Source organism: Pan troglodytes, chromosome 20 (genome assembly GCF_028858775.2).
Source record: "Pan troglodytes isolate AG18354 chromosome 20, NHGRI_mPanTro3-v2.0_pri, whole genome shotgun sequence".
NCBI lineage: Eukaryota > Metazoa > Chordata > Mammalia > Primates > Hominidae > Pan > Pan troglodytes.
In genome coordinates, this window is record NC_072418.2 from 21,221,780 (window position 1) to 21,234,264 (window position 12,485).

General features: G+C 50.8%; 1 protein-coding gene across 6 annotated transcripts; it reads left to right on the plus strand.

The window, feature by feature from the left end:
* The first annotated feature begins 1,577 nt into the window (after window positions 1-1,577).
* UBA52 (ubiquitin A-52 residue ribosomal protein fusion product 1) lies at window positions 1,578-5,160 on the plus strand. Of its 6 annotated transcripts, none has more exons than XM_003316206.5 (5): window positions 1,578-1,810; window positions 3,208-3,318; window positions 3,577-3,663; window positions 4,789-4,891; window positions 4,976-5,160. In XM_003316206.5, exons 2-5 carry the CDS (start codon window positions 3,216-3,218, stop codon window positions 5,067-5,069), a joined length of 387 nt encoding a protein of 128 aa, XP_003316254.1. In that variant the 5' UTR covers window positions 1,578-1,810; window positions 3,208-3,215; the 3' UTR covers window positions 5,070-5,160. The 6 variants fall into 6 exon arrangements, with proteins under 6 accessions (XP_003316254.1, XP_001135183.2, XP_054529720.1 ...); XM_001135183.7 differs by having other exon boundaries at window positions 1,757-1,832; XM_054673745.1 differs by having other exon boundaries at window positions 1,774-1,826.
* The last annotated feature ends 7,325 nt before the right edge of the window (window positions 5,161-12,485 follow it).

Genomic DNA, 12,485 nt, shown 5'->3' on the forward strand with positions numbered 1-12,485 from the left:
GTGAGAGTGTCTGCTTTTGCCTGGTATAGTAGTGCCTGCAAATGTTCAAGGAAATAAACAGATACCCCTATTAAGCCTATAGGTAACTTCTCATTGCTCCCCATCTTCTCTGTACTCAGCACTTTTTTTTTTTTTTTTTTTTTTTTTTTGAGACAGCATCTCTCTTTGTTGCCCAGGCTGGAGTGCAGTGGCCGAATCATGGGTCACTGCAATCTCAAACCTATGGGCTCAGGCAATCCTCCCGCCTCCGAAGTAGCTGGGACTACAGGTGCGCACCACCACACCTGGATAGTTCAAAATAAAACTTTTTTTTGTAGAGACAGGGTCTCACTATGTCTTCCAGGCTGGTCTCGAATTCCTGACCTCAAGTAATCCTCCCTCTTTGACCTCCCAAAGTGCTGGGATTACAAGTGTGAACCACTGCACCCGCCCTGGCACTTTTTTTTTTTTTTTTTGAGATGGAGTCTCACTCTGTCACCCAGGCTGGGTGCAGTGGCGTGAACTCAGCTCACTGCAACCTCCACCTCCCAGATTCAAGCAATTCTCCTGCCTCAGCCTCCCGAGTAGCTGGGATTACAGGCACCCGCCACAACACCTGAAAAATTTTTGTAATTTTTTTTTTCTTTTTTGAGACGGAGTTTTGCTCTTGTTGCCCAGGCTGTAGTGCAATGGCACTCTCTCGGCTAATTGCAACCTCTGCCTCCCGGGTTCAAGCGATTCTCCTGCCTCAGCCTCCTGAGTAGCTGGGATTACAGGCATGCGCCACCACGCCCAGCTAATTTTGTATTTTTAGTAGAGATGCCGTTTCTCCATGTTGGTCAGGCTCATCTCGAACTCCCGACCTCAGGTGATCCGCCCATCTCGGCCTCCCAAAGTGCAGGCGTGAGTCACCGGACCCAGGTCCCGCCCTGGCACTTTTTAACCACCCACAAATCTGGATCCTACACTGAAAAGAGACACTGCAGTGGCTCACGTCTGTAATCCCAGCACTTTGGGAGGCCAAGGCGGGCGGATCACCTGAGGTCGCGAGTTTGAGACCAGCCTGACCAACATGGAGAAACCCCGTCTCTACTAAAAATACAAAAGTGGCCAGGCATGGTGTCGCACACTTGTAATCGCAGCTACTCAGGAGGCTGAGGCAGGAGAATTGCTTGAACCCAGGAGGCGGAGGTTGCGGTGAGCCGAGATCGCGCCATTGCACTACAGCCTGGGCAACGAGAGCGAAACTCCGTCTCAAAAAAAAAAAAAAAAAATCCTGAGTCCCGCTTGACACCTTTTGTCAGGCACCACCACCTTTCCGGGCGAATGCGGTAGTACCGTCTGCTCTCCCTGCTGCTGTCCTGAAATCCATTCAGGCACAGCGGCCGAGAGCTTTATAATAACCGATTCCAGGTGTTAGGTGCTTTCCCAGCCCCGACTCCTGCGTCCTGGACCCGCAGTCCTCTGCTTAATACCTTTGCTTTATTAGAAAACACTCTCCTCTACTCCGTTCAACTATTCGCTGAGGGCCCGCCAACCGCCAGCGGTTGTCAGTGGCCTAGAGGCAGCGGACGCTAACACCGGGAGAGGTGCAATAGTCTCAAGTGACTCGGCGGGCGGGGCCCACACCCGGAAGCGGGTGGGCGACCTTCACCCACGTGCGCTGCGGCTTCGTTCGCCAGCATCCAAGATGGCGGCAGGGCGGGGCCCAAGGCGCGGCGCGAATTGTGACGCAGGCGTCCGGCGTGCTCCGTGCGCAAGCGCTTTCGGCGGCGATTAGGTGGTTTCCGGTTCCGCTGTCCTCTTTTTCTTCAGCGAGGCGGCCGAGCTGGTTGGTGGCGGCGGTCGTGTGGGTTCGCGCCGGGCCGAGAGCGGGTTGGGGGCTGCGGGAGGCTGCAGGGGCCTGGGCGGCAGAAGAGGCGGCCCTGAGCTGGCTCATGCGGGCCAGTCTCGGCAGTGTGGCTGGGCAGGGCTCGCGAGGCCACGGCTCGGAGCCCAGACCGGGGCCCAGGAGGCGAGCGCCGTTTTGGAGAGGAGCCTGCCTGCTCTGCCTGCCAGCGTGACCCCACGAGGCCTCGGGCGGGAAGAGGTCCTCGGGGCAGATCCGAGTTAATGAGAGAGGGGTATTGAGCGTGTAGCGTTAACTCTGCCAGTCACTGCGTCAGTCGCTTTGGAAATACTAAATTTCTCGAGCTGAGTCTTCATACCTGGCTCCATTACTACGTCTGTAAGGAGGAGCTGGTGGTAGTGTCTGCTTTTTAGACTTTTCTTTAGACTATTTGTATTTTTTTCAGATGGAGTCTTGCTCTGTCGCCTAAGCTGGAGTTCAGTGGTGCGGTCTCGGCTCACTGCAATCTCCACCTCCCGGGCTCGAGCGATTCTTCTGCCTCAGCCTCCCGAGTAGCTGGGATTATAGGCGCCTGCCACCACGCCCAGTTGATTTGTGTAGTTTTAGTAGAGACGGAGTTTCACCATATTAGCCAGGCTCATCTTGAACTCAAATGATCCGTCTGCCTCGGCCTTCCAAAGTGCTGGGATTACAGGCATGAGCCCCTGCGCCCGGTCGATTCTTTGTCTTTTTAAGTCAACTTTTATATGTGAACAATGCTTGGCAGGTGGTTGGTAGATACTAAGTGATGTTCGTGGTTTGGGGTCAAGGCAAGAAGTGGGGTCTGGAGAGTTTTGGTGTAATTGAGAAGGAAGCTGAGAGTGTTGGGTGCTCCAGCTTGGAGTTAGAGAGGAGAGAGGCTGCGACAGGAAGGCATGTGTGTTGTAGGGGATGGCTTCCCATCCAGGCTGGCAGCAGGAGCAGCCTGTGCAGATCAGGACCTGGCTGCGGTGGGAGAGGGTGGGACCGCCTTCAGGGAAGATGGATCTGGCAAGATGATGCCAAAGGGTACTTATTCCATCAGGAGATACTGACGAGTCCTTCCGCCGCTAAACCTAAGGAGAATAACCACAGTCTGTGTTCCTGAAGAGCACCCGTACGGTCAGGAGGGTGGAGGACATGTGGTCTTTAGTTCCAGGACATGTTTAGACTACAGGCCAGGGTGTGTGAGAAGCCTAGCAGGGCCAGGCTTGGAGGAGTGAAAGGAAGACAGGTACTGGGGCAGGACCAGTTGGACTTGGTGCAGGCAGAGGGATAGCAACTGTGGTGTAGGCACCTGAGCTTGTGCTACTCAGGCATGCATTGCTCACCAGTCTATCCTGCCTCCCTTCCTCCTGCAGACGCAAACATGCAGATCTTTGTGAAGACCCTCACGGGCAAAACCATCACCCTTGAGGTCGAGCCCAGTGACACCATTGAGAATGTCAAAGCCAAAATTCAAGACAAGGAGGGTGAGTAGGGCTGGGTGTGGGGGCTCTGGCTGTGAACTGGGAGTCCCTCTCTGCCCAGGGGAGTCTCAGTCCTGTGTGGGTTGTGCTGACTTTAGATCTGTTTTGCCCTTGCTTCTCCATGTGATCTGAAGAACGTTTGTTATCTTCTACCTCAGTTGGCCTTTTGAGAAACTGGGGGTAGTGCTGGAGCTCCCCTGCAGAGGACACTGCCAGTAATATGCTCCGCAGAGCCTCTAACTGAGCCTCCCTCCCCCTCAGGTATCCCACCTGACCAGCAGCGTCTGATATTTGCTGGCAAACAGCTGGAGGATGGCCGCACTCTCTCAGACTACAACATCCAGAAAGGTACCGGGGTTGGGGTTGCTGGGCAGGGACCCAAGATCCCCAGGTCCTAGGAAAGGAGCATTGATGGCCTCAGGGGTTGGGGAGCAGTTCAAATGACTTGTGTTTTGTTTAAAATAATGGGACTGGGCACAGTGCCTCATGCCTGTAATCCTGGCACTTTGGGAGGCTTAGGCGGGTGGATCACCTGAGGTCAGGAGTTCAAGACCAGCCTGGACAACATGGTGAAATCCCGTTTCTATTAAAAATACAAAAATCAGCTGGGTGCAGTGGCTCAGGCCTGTAATCCCAGCACTTCGGGAGGCTGAGGCGGGCAGATCACAAGGTCAAGAGATTGAGATCATCATGGCCAACATGGTGAAATCTCATCTCTACTAAAAATACAAAAATTAGCTAGGCATGGTGGTGCGTGCCTGTAGTCCCAGCTACTCAGGAGGCTGAGGAAGGAGAATTGCTTGAACTCGGGAGACAAAAAAAAAAAGTCATAATGTGAATTTTTTTATCACTGCAATAAGGAAATTAGTGTCACTTGTGGGAGCGACAAGAATTCAGTGTCCTTTTTTGTGAGACAGAGTCTTACTCTGTCACCCAGGCTGGAGTGCAGTGACGCGATCTCTGCTCACTGTGACCTCCATCTCCCGGGTTCAAGCGATTCCCCTGCCTCAGCCTCCCGAGTAGCTGGGATTACAGGCACCCGCCACCACGCCCAGCTAATTTTTTTTGTATTTTTAGTAGAGACAGGGTTTCACTACGTTGGCCAAGCTGGTCTCTTAAAGTGCTAGGATTACAGGCGTGAGCCATGGTGCCCCGCCTAGACTTCAGTGTCTGACCTTGCCTGAACCACTTAGAGGTCGGCTTCCATGTTAGAAACCCAGATGGATGCCTCAGTTGGCATGTGTCAGTCTCAGACTCCCCCCAGGGCTCGTGGTCAGTGCTGAGATGGAGATTTCCTGGGGTAGGCTGGCTGGGACAGTGTATCTTCCACACGTAGAACACTCGGGGGATCCCGACTTGGTGTCCCCATCACACTTGAGAAAGCAGCAGACTATAGGCCCTGGAGGGTCCTGCCCCTGTGACTGAGGAGCCAGGGCTGGGCTCAGTTGCCGTCCTTCTGGCTGTCTCCTGCAGAGTCCACCCTGCACCTGGTGTTGCGCCTGCGAGGTGGCATTATTGAGCCTTCTCTCCGCCAGCTTGCCCAGAAATACAACTGCGACAAGATGATCTGCCGCAAGTATGTGTGCTCCGATGCTTGGGGGGCTGTGTGGGCTGCCGGAGTCGGGGTATGCCCTCACCCACCCCTCCTGTCTCTGTGCAGGTGCTATGCTCGCCTTCACCCTCGTGCTGTCAACTGCCGCAAGAAGAAGTGTGGTCACACCAACAACCTGCGTCCCAAGAAGAAGGTCAAATAAGGTTGTTCTTTCCTTGAAGGGCAGCCTCCTGCCCAGGCCCCGTGGCCCTGGAGCCTCAATAAAGTGTCCCTTTCATTGACTGGAGCAGCAATTGGTGTCCTCATGGCTGATCTGTCCAGGGAGGTGGCTGAAGAGTGGGCATCTCCCTTAGGGACTCTACTCAGCACTCCATTCTGTGCCACCTGTGGGGTCCTCTGTCCTAGATTCTGTCACATTGGCATTGGTCCCTGCCCTATGCCCCTGACTCTGGATTTGTCATCTGTAAAACGAGTAAAAACCTCAGTCGTGTAATTGGTGGGACTGAGGATCAGTTTTGTCATTGCTGGGATCCTGTCAGGCACTTTGAGGTGTCCCTCAGGCCTTGGCCCTGAAGTGTCTAGGTGTGTGGAGATGGGTAGAAAATTAGGTACACCCAATGGTGTAGAACGTTGATTCTCAAATTTTTTTATTTTATACAAATGGGGTCTCACTATGTTGTCCAAGCTGGTCTTGAACTCCTGGGCTCAAGCCATCCTCCCATCTCAGCCCCTCAAAGTGTTGGGATTACAGGCAAGAACTGCCATGCCTGACCCAGTTCTCAGTTTTTTGTTTGTTTGTTTGTTTGTTTTGAGACGGAGTCTCGCTCTGTCGCCCAGGCTGGAGTGCAGTGGCGCAATCTCGGCTTACTACAACCTCTGCCTCCGGGGTTCACATCCTTCTCCTGCCTCAGCCTCCCGAGTAGCTGGGACTACAGGTGCCCGCCACAACTCCTGGCTAATTTTTTGTATTTTTAGTAGAGACGGGGTTTCACTGGGTTAGCCAGGTTGGTCTTGATCTCCTGACCTTGTGATCCATTCGCCTTGGCCTCCCAGAATGCTGGTATTACAGGCGTCAGCCAGCACGCCTGGCCCAGTTACTCAGTTTTGAACCTGAGGCCGTGACATCACTCATGGTCTGCAGTCAGTGCTCTGCCCCTGAGCTGTACCCTCTCCTATGATAATCACTCTTAAGAAGGGCAACCCTTGGTGTTTTCCCCTTAAGGTCACCCAGGCTGGAATGCAGTGGTGTGGTCATGGCTCCCTGTACCCTGGAACTCAGGCTTGGGTGATCCTCTCTCCTTTGCCTCCGAAGTAGCCAGGACTACAGGTGTGCACCCACCACCACACTCAGATAATTACTTTGGTGTTTTTAAAGCTTGTAATGATCAGTAGGCCGAGGTGGGCAAATCACAAGGTCAAGAGTTTTTTAGATGGGGTGAGCACAGACCAATTCCTGTTTTATTTACCGATTTAAAATTTTGAGACAGTCTCACTGTCACCCAGGTTGGGGTGCAGTGGTAGGATCATAGCTTGCTGCAGCCTTGATCTCCCAGGATCTTGCCTCAGCCTCCCGAGTAGCTGGGACTGCATGCTTGTGCCACCACACTCAGTTAATATTTTGTAGAGATGGGGTGTTGCTATGTTGCCCAGGCTGGCTTCAAACTCCTGAACTTAAAAGCCTCCTGTTTAGTTTTGGTTTTTTATCACTTTTTTTTTTTTTTTTTTTTTTTGAGATGGAGCCTTGCGCCCATCGTGCAGGCTGGAGTGCGGTGGCGCAGTCTCGGCTCACTGCAGCTTCTGCCTCTCGGGTTCAAGCGATTCTCCTTTCTCAGCCTCTTGAGTAGCTGGAATTACCAGTGTGCGCCACCACGCCTGGCTAGTTTTTCTGTTTTTAGTAGAGACAGGGTTTTGCTATGTTGGCCAGGCTGGTCTTGAGCTACTGACCTCTTGTGATCTACCTGTCTTGGCCTTCCAAAGTGCTAGGATTACAAGCGTGAGCCACAGCGCCTGGCCTTGCTACGTTTTTTTTTTTTTTTTTTACAGACATGGTCTCGCTATGTTGCCCAGAATGGTTTTGCACTGGGTCCAAGCAGTTCTGCCGCAGCCTCCCAAAGTGCTGGGATTACAGGGGTGAGGCACCTTGCTGGCCCCTGTTTTGATTAGGGTGCAGTGCTGGTGAAGCCGGTGCACGAGGCCAGTGATGCATCCTAATGAGGGGTGGAGTTGGTGGGACTTCCTGGGCCAGTTTGGGGACTTTCACAAAAGACCCCCATGACTCAGGGTTTTGAGTTCTTAACTAATCGAGTGAAGGATTCAAAATTAACTACTCCAAGGGGGGATTGAAGGAAGAACCACTCTTAATGGACAAAAAGAAAGAAAGGGGAGGGAGTAACAGGGATATGAGCTCTAGCCACCCAAGCCAGCAATGGCAACCCTTCTGGGTCCCCTTCCAGCATGTGGAAGCTTTCCTTTCGCTTCATTCAATAAACAGCTGCTGCTCACTCTCCTGGTCCGTGGACTCTTTTTGAACTGTTAACACTCCCCGCAAAGGTCCGCAGCTTCATTCTTCAAAGTTAGCGAGACCAGGAACCCATGGGCAGGAGAAACTGACTCATTGTGGGGGCTCACCCAGGATTTCCAAAGCGGTAACATCGGACCTCTTTCGCTTGCTACTCTGCTCTATTTTTCTTTAGAATTGAGGGCAAACACCGGGCACCTGTCGGCCATTTAAAAGCGACAAGTGCCGCCGCCTGACTAAAGACACAGATGTAAGGGTATCTGAGAAAGGGCTCTCTAACAACCCCCAACCCTTCTGAATCGAGAGTGTTGTTTTGCCTAGAAACCAGTTCCCACTTGCTCTGCATTTTCTGGGTTGAACCAAGGGCTGGCCAAGGGTGGAAAACAGTGGCCCCAAGCTCCTGGTAACGCCCAGTCGAGATGACAGTGCTTTGTGAAACTTTTGTTAAACAGCCACCCAAACGCACTTCACCCACGCTTTGAGAGGCATGCCTCCTAGGTCCAAACGTCTATAAGGAAGACTTTCTTGAGAACTTGTCTCCAGGATTCTCTCTACCCCCAGGATGAAAACCCTCTGGATTAGGAATCTAAAACAATTAGGATGGCAACCCTCAGATCTGTGTTCCTGATGTGCCATGGCTTATTTTTTTATTTTTTATTTTTTTTGAGATGGAGTCTCACTCTGACGCCCAGGCTGGAGTGCAGTGGCACGATCTTGGCCCACTGCAACCTCAACCTCCCGGATTCAAGCAATTCTCTTGCCTCAGCCTCCTGAGTAGCTGGGATTACAGGCACCACGTGCCACCATGAGTGGCTAATTTTTGTATTTTTAGTAGAGATGGGGTTTCATATGTTGGTCAGACTGGTCTCGATCTGACCTCGTGATCTGCCCGCCTCGACCTCCCAAAGTGCTGGGATTGCAGGCGTGAGCCACTGCGCCTGGCCCCCATGGCTTATTCTAATGTAGATGGGCAACAATGCAAATATACAGGACCTGTTCCCCATATTCGACACCCAAGGCAACACCCAGGACAATATAGTGTGTGCCAATGGTTACTGGAAGGCTTAGGCCATTTATCTTTCTGTCGCCCCCACCTCACTGGGAACCATTTCACCTATCGTTTCTCTTGTTTAGGATCAGCAATCCGAACTACGGAGCTCTTCCACTCAGGGTACCACTCGCATTTGTGGGAGTTAAGTAAAATAATAGACCATCGACTGGGAGATCAAAAGTAGTATTCTTAAGATGGAAAGCGGGGACAAAAGGCTGTAGTGCATGAGACACTATTTCAGCCTTGGCCCAATCCCCTGTTGCCCCCCGCCTTAAAATTGCTATGTCTATGTACAATCTTTAAGGAGTTCATCTTACTGGGGCAGTTTCAAGCTCAGAAATATGCTAACTGGAGCCTTGTAAACCACCTAAGAATACACCCCAAACTTAGAACCCACTCACTGGAACAAAAACTTTTGGGCACACTGGTAAGAGGCTGCTAAACCCAGCAGCCTGGCCTCCTTCTTTGTGGCTAAGAAGGGAGGGAAAAGAGTGTGGTTGAAACTGCTACGTCGGTAAGCACAATTAAATCTGATAAGCAGGGTTCCATGGGTGATTGTGCACCCTGGAAAAAGGACACTAAAACAGTAGGGGACCTGCTAGAACCAGTGTCCACTGGGAATGACTAGGGGTGCGGGCATCCCTATGCTTTCCTTTCAGATGGGAGATTTTCCCTCCAAAGTGAAGTCGCCCCTGAGGTGTATTCTGAATAACTGGGACCAATTTGATCCCCAGACATTGAAGAAGCAGCTCATATTTTTCTGCAGCACTGCCTGGCCACAATATCCTCTTCCAGGAGGAGAACAATGGCCACCTGAGGGAAGTATACACTATAATACCATCCTGCAACTAGATCTGTTTTGTAAACAAGAAGGCAAGTGGATTTAGGTACCATATGTTCAGACCTTTTTCTCATTAAAGGATGATAACCCACGATTGTGTAAGACATGTAACCTGCACCCCACAGGGAGTCCTCAAATTCTACCCCCATACCCAGTCCTCCCCATGGCTCCTACTAATGCCAAACCCCCTCTGGCTTCTACAGCCCCAAAGGGAACAAATAAAAGAGCCTTCAGAGAGCCAAGAGACCCCACTGGCCCCTGGCTATGTCCTCTTCAGGCTGTAGGAGGGGAATTTGGCCCAACCCGAGTACATGTTCCCTTTTCTCTCTCTGATCTAAAGCAAATTAAGGCAGACTTAACGAAAGTTCTCAGATGACCCCAATAGATACGTAGATGTCCTACTGGGTCTGGGACAATCTTTTGACCTTTCCTGGAGAGAGATCATGTTATTGCTTGATCAGACCTAACCTCTAATGAGAAGAATGCTGCTTTAACAGCAGCCTGAGAGTTTGGGGATACCTGGTACCTCAGTTAAGTAAGTGATAGAATGACATCAGAAGACAGCAGTTTCCTACTGGCCAGCAAGCAGTCCCCGGTATGGATCCCCACTGGGACCCTGACTCGGATCATGGGGACTGGAGTCACAAACATTTACTGACCTGTATCCTAGAAGGGTTAAGGAGAACTAGGAAAAAGCCCATGAACTATTCAATGATGTCTACTATAACCCAAGGGAAGGAAGAAAACCCTACTGCCTTCCTCAAAAGGCTGAGGGAGGCTTTGAGAAAGTATACTCCCCTGTCACCAGATTCCCTCGAAGGCCAGTTAATTTTAAAGGACAAATTTATTACTCAGTCAGCTGCAGACATTAGGAAAAAGCTCCATAAGTTAGCCTTGGGCCCCGAGCAAAATTTGGAGGCATCATTAAACCTGGCAACCTCAGTGTTCTATAATAGGGACCAAGAGGAACAGGCCGAAAAGGAAAAGCAGGATAAGAGAAAGGCTGCAGATTTAGTCATGCCCTCAGACAAACCTTGGCGGTTCAAAGAGGAGAAAAAATGGAGCAGGCCAATCGCCCAGCAGGGCTTATTATCAGTGCAGTTTACAAGGACACTTTAAACAAGATTGTCCAAAGAGAAATAAGCCGCCCTCTCACCCACGTCCACTATGCCAAGGTGATCACTGGAAGGCACACTATCCCAGACGACGAAGTTTCTCTGGGCCAGAAGTCCCCAACCAGATGATCCAGCAACAGGATGGAGGGTGCCCGGGGCAAGCACCAGCTCGTGTTGTCACCCTCACAGAGCCCCGGGTAAGTTTGACCATTGAGGGCCAGGAAATCGACTTTCTTCTGGACACTGGCACAGCCTTCTCAGTTCTACTGTCCTGCCCTGGATGGCTGTCCTCAAGGTCTGTTACCATCCAAGGGATCCTGGGACAACCTGTAACCAGGTATTTCTCCCGCCCCCTTAGCTGTAACTGGGAAACCTTAATTTTCTCACATGCCTTTCTCATCATGCCTGAGAATCCCATACCCTTACTGGGGAGGGACATATTAGCTAAATCAGGAGCTATCATCTGTATGACTACAGGGAAGAAAAGACCTATCTGTTGTCCCCTACTTGAGGAAGGAATCAACCCTGAGGTTTGGGCATTAGAAGGACAATTTGGAGGGGCAAAGAACGCCTGTCCAGTCCAAATCAAACTAAAAGACCCCACCCCTTTCCCTTACCAAAGACAATACCCCCTAAGACCTGAAGCTCGAAAGGGATTACAAGGTATTGTTAACAATTTTAAAGCCCAAGGTCTAGTAAGAAGTTGTAACAGCCCCTGTAACACCCCAATTCTAGGGGTACAAAAACCAAATGGTCAATGGAGGTTGGTGCAGGACCTCAGGCTCATAAATGAGGCCATAATTCCTTTATACCCAGCTGTACCCAACCCTTATAGATTGCTCTCTCAAATACCAGAAGAAGCAGAGTGGTTTACAGTCCTGAATCTTAAAGATGCCTTTTTCTGTATCCCTCTACACCCTGACTTTCAATTCCTATTTGCCTTTGAGGATCCCTCAGATCAAACATCTCAGCTCACCTGGACAGTCTTGCCCCAAGGATTTAGAGATAGCCCTCACCTGTTTGGCCAAGCATTGGCCCAAGATTTAAGTCACTTCTCGCACCCAGGTACCCTAATTCTTCAATATGTGGATGACTTACTTCTCCCGTTGAGAGACCCTGTGCCATCAGGCTACCCAAGACTTTTTTTTTTTTTTTTTTTGAGACGGAGTCTTGCACTGTTGCCCAGGCTGGAGTGCAGTGGCGCAATCTCGGTTCACTGCAAGCTTCGCCTCCTAGGTTCATGCCATTCTCCTGCCTCAGCCTCCCGAGTAGCTGGGAGTACAGGCGCCTGCCACCACGCCTGGCTAATTTTTTGTACTTTTAGTAGAGACAGGGTTTCACCTTGTTAGCCAGGATGGTCTCGATCTCCTGACCTCGTGATCCACCCACCTCAGCCTCCCAAAGTGCTGGGATTACATTTGAGCGCAAGGCCTTTTAAACTTTCTAGCTGATCGAGGTTACAAAGTATCTAAATCAAAGGCCCAGCTTTGTTTACAGCAGGTCAAATACCTAGGGCTGGTTTTGGCTAAAGGAACCAGGGCTCTCAACAAAAAACGTATTCAGTCTATACTGGCTTATCCTCACCCTCAGACATTAAAACAGTTGACAGGGTTTCTTGGAATAACTGGCTTTTGCCAACTGTGGATCCCCAGATACAGCGAAATGGCCAGGCCACTTTACACTCTAATTAAGGAGACCCAAAAAGCTAATACCCATTTGATAGAATGGGGACCAGAGGCAGAGGCAGCCTTCAGAACCCTAAAACAGGCCCTAACACAAGTCCCAGTTTTGGGTCTACCTACGGGACAAAATTTCTCTTTGTATGTCACAGAAAGAATGGGAATAGTTCTTGGAGTCCTTACCCAGACTTGAGGGACTACCATACAGCCAGTAGCATATCTGAGTAAAGAAATTGATGTGGTAGCAAAGGATTGGCCTCACTGTCTGCAGGTGGTAGCTGCAGTGGCCATTTTAGTATTAGAGGCTGTCAAAATAATACAAGGGAGAGACATCACTGTATGGACTACTCACGATGTCAACGGCATACTAACTGCTAAAGGAGGTTTGTGGCTGTCAGACAATCGCCTACTTAG

Excerpts from the sequence above, each read along its gene's own strand:
- UBA52 (XM_003316206.5), top strand. The coding sequence starts at position 3,216 with ATGCAGATCTTTGTGAAGACCCTCACGGGCAAAACCATCACCCTTGAG. Across the intron at positions 3,664-4,788 it reads AGACTACAACATCCAGAAAG|AGTCCACCCTGCACCTGGTG; the intron begins GTACCGGGGTTG and ends TGTCTCCTGCAG. Across the intron at positions 4,892-4,975 it reads GACAAGATGATCTGCCGCAA|GTGCTATGCTCGCCTTCACC; the intron begins GTATGTGTGCTC and ends GTCTCTGTGCAG.